Genomic DNA, 10,575 nt, shown 5'->3' on the forward strand with positions numbered 1-10,575 from the left:
AGTGGCTGCAGGTGTCCCCACCCCTATAAACAACACAGTGGCTGCAGGTGTCCCCACCCTTATAAACAATACAGTGACTGCAGGTGTCCCCACCCTTATAAACAACACAGTGACTGCAGGTGTCCCCACCCTTATAAACAATACAGTGACTGCAGGTGTCCCCACCCTTATAAACAATACAGTGACTGCAGGTGTCCCCACCCTTATAAACAACACAGTGACTGCAGGTGTCCCCACCCTTATAAACAACACAGTGACTGCAGGTGTCCCCACCCTTATAAACAACACAGTGACTGCAGGTGTCCCCACCCTTATAAACAACACAGTGACTGCAGGTGTCCCCACCCTTATAAACAACACAGTGACTGCAGGTGTCCCCACCCTTATAAACAACACAGTGGCTGCAGGTGTCCCCACCCTTATAAACAATACAGTGACTGCAGGTACCCCCACCCTTATAAACAACACAGTGGCTGCAGGTGTCCCCACCCTTATAAACAACACAGTGACTGCAGGTACCCCCACCCTTATAAACAACACAGTGGCTGCAGGTGTCCCCACCCCTATAAACAACACAGTGGCTGCAGGTGTCCCCACCCTTATAAACAATACAGTGACTGCAGGTACCCCCACCCTTATAAACAACACAGTGGCTGCAGGTGTCCCCACCCTTATAAACAACACAGTGACTGCAGGTACCCCCACCCTTATAAACAACACAGTGGCTGCAGGTGTCCCCACCCCTATAAACAACACAGTGGCTGCAGGTGTCCCCACCCTTATAAACAATACAGTGACTGCAGGTGTCCCCACCCTTATAAACAACACAGTGACTGCAGGTGTCCCCACCCTTATAAACAATACAGTGACTGCAGGTGTCCCCACCCTTATAAACAACACAGTGACTGTAGGTGTCCCCACCCTTATAAACAACACAGTGACTGCAGGTGTCCCCACCCCTATAAACAATACAGTGACTGCAGGTGTCCCCACCCCTATAAACAACACAGTGGCTGCAGGTGTCCCCACCCTTATAAACAATACAGTGACTGCAGGTACCCCCACCCTTATAAACAACACAGTGGCTGCAGGTGTCCCCACCCTTATAAACAACACAGTGACTGCAGGTACCCCCACCCTTATAAACAACACAGTGGCTGCAGGTGTCCCCACCCCTATAAACAACACAGTGGCTGCAGGTGTCCCCACCCTTATAAACAATACAGTGACTGCAGGTGTCCCCACCCTTATAAACAACACAGTGACTGCAGGTGTCCCCACCCTTATAAACAATACAGTGACTGCAGGTGTCCCCACCCTTATAAACAATACAGTGACTGTAGGTGTCCCCACCCTTATAAACAACACAGTGACTGCAGGTGTCCCCACCCCTATAAACAATACAGTGACTGCAGGTGTCCCCACCCTTATAAACAATACAGTGACTGCAGGTGTCCCCACCCTTATAAACAACACAGTGACTGCAGGTGTCCCCACCCTTATAAACAATACAGTGACTGCAGGTGTCCCCACCCTTATAAACAACACAGTGACTGTAGGTGTCCCCACCCCTATAAACAACACAGTGACTGCAGGTGTCCCCACCCCTATAAACAACACAGTGACTGCAGGTGTCCCCACCCTTATAAACAATACAGTGACTGCAGGTGTCCCCACCCTTATAAACAACACAGTGACTGTAGGTGTCCCCACCCCTATAAACAACACAGTGACTGCAGGTGTCTCCACCCTTATAAACAACACAGTGGCTGCAGGTGTCCCCACCCTTATAAACAACACAGTGACTGCAGGTGTCCCCACCCTTATAAACAACACAGTGGCTGCAGGTGTCCCCACCCCTATAAACAACACAGTGACTGCAGGTACCCCCACCCTTATAAACAATACAGTGACTGCAGGCGCCCCCACCCTTATAAACAACACAGTGACTGCAGGTGTCCCCACCCTTATAAACAATACAGTGACTGCAGGTGTCCCCACCCTTATAAACAACACAGTGACTGCAGGTACCCCCACCCTTATAAACAACACAGTGACTGCAGGTGTCCCCACCCTTATAAACAACACAGTGACTGCAGGTGTCCCCACCCTTATAAACAATACAGTGACTGCAGGCGCCCCCACCCTTATAAACAATACAGTGACTGCAGGTGTCCCCACCCCTATAAACAACACAGTGACTGCAGGTACCCCCACCCTTATAAACAACACAGTGACTGCAGGTGTCCCCACCCTTATAAACAACACAGTAGCATAACGACCCAAACCAATGATCAGTTTCGTGTGCAGATATGTGTGTGACCATTAACTGGAGTTACAGTGTCCATGTCTTCTGTTCATGGAGGGTGGGGGAATAGCTGCAATGACAGCATTGTAAAATGGTGACAGATGTACTCTTAGCACCCCACCCCCAGCCCCTCAGTTCAGGGATGGTTGTTCCCTCTTCACATAGATGGCCTGTGTGAAGAAGGAACAACTTTCTGGGATTTCCTTACCTGGATTGTTGAGCATGCATCTGGGGTAAACTTTCAAGCAGAAATACCTTTTTTCTTTTAATAGACACAAAGAGTAAAATAAGTGAAAACAAATCTTACTTTATTCAGACACAAAGGTAGGTCCATGTTAAAGGCAACAACAAAGAAATACAACATAAGACAAGAACACAAAAATATAGCTAAGAGCCGCTCACAAGTCCACAATGATTAACAGCTATACAGACATTCGTGCCAATGTTTCCAGAAACAAGAGGAGGACCTGGTGTCACTTTGTGTCGGCTCCGTTAACAGCATCATCATAATAACATTCTTGGAATCAATTAATCGATACACAGATTAGTACATAAAATTCCTCAACACAACATGAAAAGTGGGAACATTACTCATCGCAAACACGTGACTTGACTATACAAATAAAATTGATTTGATTTGATTTGACTTGCACTTGTCCATCTTGGAAGCTTGAGCAAGATTCTGAATGCGTCATATGCTACCTGCAGCTTTTTCATTGTTGCCTGGCTATCAGTGCACCACCAGTGGGCAGTATAGAGTGGAGCACAGTAGGCCCTAAAAAGAGCAGTTTTAACCTCATCTGTACACATATGACATTTGTGTGCCAGCATGTTGGCTTGTACATACAGTTTGCAACACTGGCGCTGCACATCATCGTCGTCACATAGATCATCCCTGATGATGTGACCCAGATATCTTACGTTGGTCACCACATTTACTGCTTGTTCTGCTAAGAAGAATGAGGGAACATTTTGCTTCTTATCCTCCTTGGTTTTAGCAATCATGACAACACTCTTTTTAGAGTTAAATGTGATGTCATGCTGCACACCATAACTTGAGCAGACTCTAAGCAGTTGCTGTAAGCCAGCATTATGAGGGGACAGTATGACTAAGTCATCAGCGTACATCAGATGGTTATAAGACTATCTCACACCATACAGCCAGTCTTACACTCTTCACTTTTTGGAGAGCTCATCCATATACACATTCAAGAGAACCGGTGACAGTCTTCCACCTTGTCGGACCCCACTGGTCACTGGGAAGGGTGCAGATATACTCTTACCCCATCGGACTTGTATGGTTTGATATGAATACCAAAAATGCAAGATCCTTATGAAATAAGAGGGAACCCCTCGCTCTTGTATTTTAACAAATAATTTACCATGATTAACTCGGACAAAAGCTTTTGATGCATCCAGAAAACACATAAATACTGTAGTGTTACGTCTTCTATATTTACTAACAACTCCCTTCAGTGCATATATATGCACAAATCTGTGCTGTGCTTATTTTTAAAGCCAAATTGATTGTCAGTAGTTGATGTATATTTTTGAAGCCAGTCCAAGAGAATTCATTCCAATACTTTGGAAAGTATGCTAGCTAGAGCAATTGGCCTATAATTTTCTATGCTGGATGTCTGTGAATGTTCTCATTCATCCAGGTCATGGTTATCCAAAGGAGTTGAATCAAGTGCAACTGGACTTGGTATATATCTGTGAAGACGTTTCGCCTCTCATCCAAGAGGCGTCCTCAGTTCGTGCCTTCCTGACTAGACCAAGCTGTCAGGAAGGCACAAACTGAGGAAGCCTCTTGGATGAGAGGCGAAACGTCTTCACAGATATATACCAAGTCCAGTTGCACTTGATTCAACTCCTTTGGATATCTATGTAGGATGCCTTGAATTAACAATCCAGAAAAACACATAGCCAGTAACACTGAGATTCTGTGGCTAGCATGTTTCAGATGTTCTGCTGTTATTTGGTCAAGCCCACATGCTTTGTTCACTGACCATTTCTCAATGGCGTAGCACACATGAAAGATCTCCTGACTGACTGGGTTGAAGACAGGATGCTTCATATAAAGTCTGTGTGGTGTGAATGTAATGTGTGTACTGCTGACCAGCTGAGTTGACGGGAAATTTCATTTGGAGTGAAATCTGGCTGTGTCCATCAGGCTTCGGGCTTTCATTCCCATCTTACTGGTCCATTTGACCCGGACTTTGGAGAAAAACATTGGGCTGTGATTGGCTGAGGGGACTGGGGGGCGGTGCTCCTCCACACTTCCTTTGATGTTTCGAAGGTCAACAGCTGATAGGTTGGTTTTTATGGAGAGGAGGGCAGAGACGTGGCCTTCTCTGAGGAGGAGAAATCTATTAAACCAAACCTGTTTCCCCTTATCAACTCAGCACGAGGCTGATATGATAAAACCCACAGTGATACATACACATGCAACACAAACTACAAGTCCTGTAAACCTGCTCTAGGCTGACAGGCATTGCTGACCAACAGAGGCCGGGATAGAGAGGAAAGCTACACACTGATTGGCTGCTGTGAAACGTAATCTGATGACTTCAGTGAAATAAAACCTGGCAGCAGTTTTCCATTGTTTGCTAGACTCGGTTATGACATCAGAGCTGAGTTGTATCACATCAGTCATGACATCGGAGCTGAGTTGTATCACATCAGTTATGACATCAGAGCTGAGTTGTATCACATCAGTTATGACATCGGAGCTGAGTTGTATCACATCAGTTATGACATCAGAGCTGAGTTGTATCACCAGTCATGACATCAGAGCTGAGTTGTATCACATCAGTTATGACATCAGAGCTGAGTTGTATGACACTAGTTATGACATCAGAGCTGAGTTGTATCACATAGGCTATGACATCAGAGCTGAGTTGTATCACACCAGTTATGACATCAGAGCTGAGTTGTATCTAGCAGCCAACCAGACACCTGGCATCTGTAGAAGGCTGACCCTCTGTTTCTGAGGTTAAATGAAGATATGACATCAGGTTTAAGATTTCTCTGGTTATTACAGTGCTGGTCATGTATGAATAAGGGTTTAGTCTACTTTTCTAGCTTCCACTGTACTCCAGATGAGAAAGCCAGCTGAATGTCTGTCTGTATCTGAATGTCTGACTGTTTGTCTACCTACCTGTTTGTCTCTCTTCCTGTCCATCTGTCTCTAACTTTGTCTTTCTGTCTGTCTGTTTGCATCTGACTGTGTCTGTTTGTCTTTTCGTCTGTCTGATATTGGGTATAATTTCCTATCTATCTGTCTGACTATCTGATTACCTGTCTTTGTGCCTGCCTGTCTCACCTGAGGTCGGGGTGGTCTCTGACCAGGGTCGCTAACTCCAGTTTGAGGCTCTCTGGATCCTGAAGTCGGATCAACTCAGCAATGTGAGTCAGAAGAGGATGAAGCCACATCTGTGTGGAGCCCTGATAGATAGATTTTATTAATTCAGACTAACAGTACCACAGTACTAACATAGTACCACAGTACATACTAGTACACATGGTACACACAAAACAGTACTTCTAACCGTACTAACATAGTACCACAGTACATACTGGTACACATGGTACACACACAACAATACCTCTAACAGTACTAACATAGAACTACAGTACATACTGATACACATGATACACAGACAACAGTACCTCTAACAGTACTAACATAGTACCACAGTACATACTGATACACATGGTACACAGACCACAGCACCTTGGATATGGGCCATCATTTACCCAGGGGGCAAAGGGGTTTTACAGAGATGGAATGTTGTAAATGGTTGTGCATCAGAAATGACATCTAGGACCTTCTAAGAGCATAAGCTGGTGGACAACCTGGTCAACTAGCTACTGGAAAGCCACAGGCAGCGAAAATTGCAAATCGCTGCCACGGTTTCTGTGCCACCCTTTAATTGAAGGTATTCTGTGTTGTAAGTCGACCCAAACTGAGTTAGACTTATCTGGGAATTGAAATGTTAAGCTGTTACTGCCAAATTAATACTCTGCTGTTATTTTGTGCAAATCAATGTCTCTGTTTTTTTTTAAAAAATCCTATTTTGATAATGAAAGAAAAAAAATTTCCTGGCGGCAAAACATTAATTTCGCTTTAATACTCTCTTCTTGGTTATTAACTACAGATTGACATTGCCCATCAGCAGATATGACCCAGAATTAACAGAAGTTGAACACAAAATAATCCTTCACTTGGCCAGAACTACAAAACGGGATTGCCATTTTAAATACGTAACCTACACTGATGTCATCCAAAGGAGTTGAATCAAGTGGAACTGGACTTGGTATATAATATCCATGAAGACGTGTCGCCTCTCATCCAAGAGGCTTCCTCAGTTCGTGCCTTTCTGACTAGACCAAGCTAGTCTGACTGGCTGCTGATGAGACTCAGCATTTATCCTCTAGGAGTCGTTGTCAGAGCTATAGATATGCGTGGCTCTTTGTGATCTGATGTTTACCAACGCCCGTCGCTAACAGAGCCATAGATATGAGTGGCTCTTTTGTGTACCGTCGTTATCGGAGCTATTGATATGCGTGGCTCTCCTGTGCTCCGATGTCCAGCCGCACCCGTCACCATCGGAGCTATTGATTTGCATTTGTCTAGCAGCAACGGTCCAACGGTCCTAACCCTAACCCTAACCCTGTCCAATGTTACAACAAAGTTTGTATCCACGGTAGTGTCACAGCAGCTATTTTGAGTAAGTTTTGCGTTCTAGTCGATTTCTGAGTCAGTACTGCTGTCGCTGCTCTCAACTGTTGCAGTATGTATCCTGCTGCACTTGGTTGGCAGTCCCTGGCAACGGCACCCTATGTAACATGGAACTGACTTCTTTGCACAGGAACAGTTCTTCTGGCAGCCTTTGACACATCCACGTGAGATTGTCTTGTTCATCGACACAGGGCAGGCTGGCTGTGTAGATGGAACCGGAACTGCATTTCCATTATCCAGGAACCATCCAAATTCTGTGCATGAGGGAACTTCTGGCTTGGCGATGTGTGCATTCTTGTCAATGCTGGTTGCCAGAGCAGCCCTTTTCAGGTGCAGGAGAAATGCGTTCTCTGTTGGGGGTAGTAGCTTTAAGAGCGTTGATCTGTTGTTCAGGAACTTGTATGCTCTGTTTGCCCAGATCCGAATCCTCAAAGTGATCAGCTGTGGTTGTGTACGCATCTATGGTGAGGTCTCGTGCCTGGTTGAGGAGGTCACCTGCTATGGCATCGGTGGAGTTCTCACCAAACTCTTCAAATGCAGGTGTGTCCAGACTCATGCTGCTCTTGAACCATGCCTTCTTTCCAGTGAAATATGGACAACTAATGGTATCTCTACCACTCAGACTGTGGATGAAGGACATGGCACAACACTGTGAAGGTCCCAGTGCCATCCCTCATAGCACCTGACACTGGGCCGGATCCACCCACAGTTCAGCAGATCTGCATGGGAATCACATCCACTCCTAGACCGCCCTGCGCCTCTGGCCAGAGTGTGGGCTCCTAAAGTCGGAACCCATTTTTGTATCACAGCAACTGACGCAGATCCATTTTGCAGATCTAAACCAGTTGCTGCGATACATCCGGCCCGGATCTAGCCCAGTTTCATTTCGCTGTCTGGGAACCAATTCATGTATAGGCAGGTATGCATTCTGGGCTGTTCTCACCCACAGCTCTGGTAGATAGTACAGGCGCATGGTAATTGTGTCATTGACATGGATGACAACTCTGTCAACTCTTCATTCTGGACGCTGTAGAGGGTGTGGAGTATTAGCCTCGTATCAGCCTCCTGCTGTGTGGCTTCCAGATCAGCAACATCCATAACAGATCCTTTTGTGAGCACCATGCTCTTCGTCTCGTCTTTGAATCCACCACCCAGGTAGAGATGAGTTGGGCCAGGGGCAGGCTCCAGTTGCTCCTTCGTCACAGAGGAGCTTTGTTAGCTGATGCTGCAAAAAAAACTCCTTTGGATCAGGAGCTGTGTACTGCTCACTGACTTCATATACTTTGGCTGGTTTTGATCGGACATATCTCTGTTCCTGCCCAGCTGACTTAAGGCTGGGTCCACTGTACCTGTCACAACAGAGGTGTATGATCTTTGCAAAAAGTTGCACCTGTGTTTTCCGTTTTTGCACATTTAAAGTTGCCAAGTGTAAAAAAAACAATGCAATACAATTTTAACTGTCACTTTTCCATCAATCTCCTTTGAACACCACATCTATCAAATCACCCAGAACTGCTTATATGCACCTAAAAAGCATAGCTCGTTTCCGTCCATCACGTTCCTCCTCTGCTGCCAAAACCTTGATCCACGCTGTCGTCACATCCAGAACTGAGTACTGCAGCAGCATTCTTTATGGCTCATCATCCAAAGTCCTACACAAACTCCAGTACATCCCAAACTCTGCTGCTCATCTGCCTACCCACTCCTGCTCCCGTCCTCCAGAACCTCTACTGGCTCCCTGTCCCACACCAGATCCCATTCAAAGTCCTTCTCCTCACTCACAAAGCCCTCCATAACCAGCCCCCCCCCCCCAACTTCACCAACCTGCTCCACTACCATACTCCCTCCTGCAGCCTTCATTCCTCTGATGCCAACCTCCTGTCTCCACCACACTGGACCAAGCACCGGACCGCCTGTCTCTACTACACAGGACCAAGCACCAGACCTCATGTCTCCACCACACTGGTCCAAGAACCAGACCTTGTGTCTCCATCACACAGGACCAAGTACCGGACCTCCTGTCTCCACCATACTGGACCAAGCACCAGACCTCGTGTCTCCATCACACAGGACCAAGTACCAGACCGCCTGTCTCTACTACACAGGACCAAGTACCGAAGCTGGGGCGACAGAGCCTTCTCCACAGCTGCCCGCTCCCTCTGGACCCCCTCCCCAAACACATCAGAGACTACACCCATCTGTCCATGTTCACATCATTAACCACAACTCTCCTCTTCTAAACTGTTTTTAATGTAAGATGAATGTTGTGTGTTTTGTTTTTGGTGTTTCGCTTTCATGTTCATTTTAACTTACGTAAAGCATCTCTGAGTAGTCCAAAAAGCACTCGATAAATAAAATGTATCATCATCATCTTCATCATCATTATTATTATCATGTTTGAACAGGACAGGCTTGTGTTTCTCACTCCCTCAGTAAAGTAGTTGTGTATCTTCATGTTGTCGTCACACATCAGAGCTGCTGCCTCCTGCTGCTGTTCACTCTTCATCCTCAACCTCCTCTTCATCATCTGCCTTACATATTGCAACACTACCACCTGATGGAGCTCTGAGAGCAAAGTCTAAAAACACACACACACACACACACACACACACACACGCGCACAAACACACCCTCAGTTGGGGTAGAAAGGCTGTTGTCACATGATGCTGACAGGTGAGTCCCTCTGAAGACACAGTTGTGGTTCTCACCTCCATGCAGACTGGTTTTACATCAGTGAAGTGGGCCAGCTGTCGGTCCAGAGCTTCTAGCAGTCTGTCCACAACCGTCCCTCCTTCTGCTAACCACACCGGAGTCCACACTGACTGGAACCACAGCTGAGGAGAAAGACAAGAGATTCTATTGGATGTCCCCTTTTCTCATCTCATCTTGTCTTACATCTTACTTTACTGTATGTATGTATGTATGTACACTACCGTTCAAAAGTTTGGGATCACCCAAACAATTTCGTGTTTTCCATGAAAAGTCACACTTATTCACCACCATATGTTGTGAAATGAATAGAAAATAGAGTCAAGACATTGACAAGGTTAGAAATAATGATTTGTATTTGAAATAAGATTTTTTTTACATCAAACTTTGCTTTCGTCAAAGAATCCTCCATTTGCAGCAATTACAGCATTGCAGACCTTTGGCATTCTAGCTGTTAATTTGTTGAGGTAATCTGGAGAAATTGCACCCCACGCTTCCAGAAGCAGCTCCCACAAGTTGGATTGGTTGGATGGGCACTTCTTTGAGCAGATTGAGTTTCTGGAGCATCACATTTGTGGGGTCAATTAAACGCTCAAAATGGCCAGAAAAAGAGAACTTTCATCTGAAACTCGACAGTCTATTCTTGTTCTTAGAAATGAAGGCTATTCCATGCGAGAAATTGCTAAGAAATTGAAGATTTCCTACACCGGTGTGTACTACTCCCTTCAGAGGACAGCACAAACAGGCTCTAACAGGTACTATTTAATGAAGATGCCAGTTGGGGACCTGTGAGGCATCTGTTTCTCAAACTAGA

At 45.7% G+C, this 10,575-nt stretch overlaps 1 protein-coding gene across 1 annotated transcript in view; it reads right to left on the minus strand.

Moving 5' to 3' along the window:
• Positions 1-4,172: 4,172 nt before the first annotated feature.
• tnfaip2a (tumor necrosis factor, alpha-induced protein 2a) overlaps positions 4,173-10,575 on the minus strand; it is a 52,026-nt gene continuing 45,623 nt past the window's right edge. Inside the window, exons 10-15 of the mRNA XM_056294251.1 lie at positions 9,761-9,886; positions 9,478-9,630; positions 9,168-9,250; positions 7,450-7,675; positions 5,634-5,755; positions 4,173-4,662 (exon numbers count right to left, since the gene is read on the minus strand). Of these exons, the coding sequence (XP_056150226.1) occupies positions 4,449-4,662; positions 5,634-5,755; positions 7,450-7,675; positions 9,168-9,250; positions 9,478-9,630; positions 9,761-9,886 (924 nt within the window). The 3' untranslated portion in view covers positions 4,173-4,448. The remainder of the gene's footprint in view (positions 4,663-5,633; positions 5,756-7,449; positions 7,676-9,167; positions 9,251-9,477; positions 9,631-9,760; positions 9,887-10,575) is intronic.

This window comes from Lampris incognitus, chromosome 15 (genome assembly GCF_029633865.1).
Source record: "Lampris incognitus isolate fLamInc1 chromosome 15, fLamInc1.hap2, whole genome shotgun sequence".
Classification (NCBI taxonomy): Eukaryota; Metazoa; Chordata; class Actinopteri; order Lampriformes; family Lampridae; genus Lampris; species Lampris incognitus.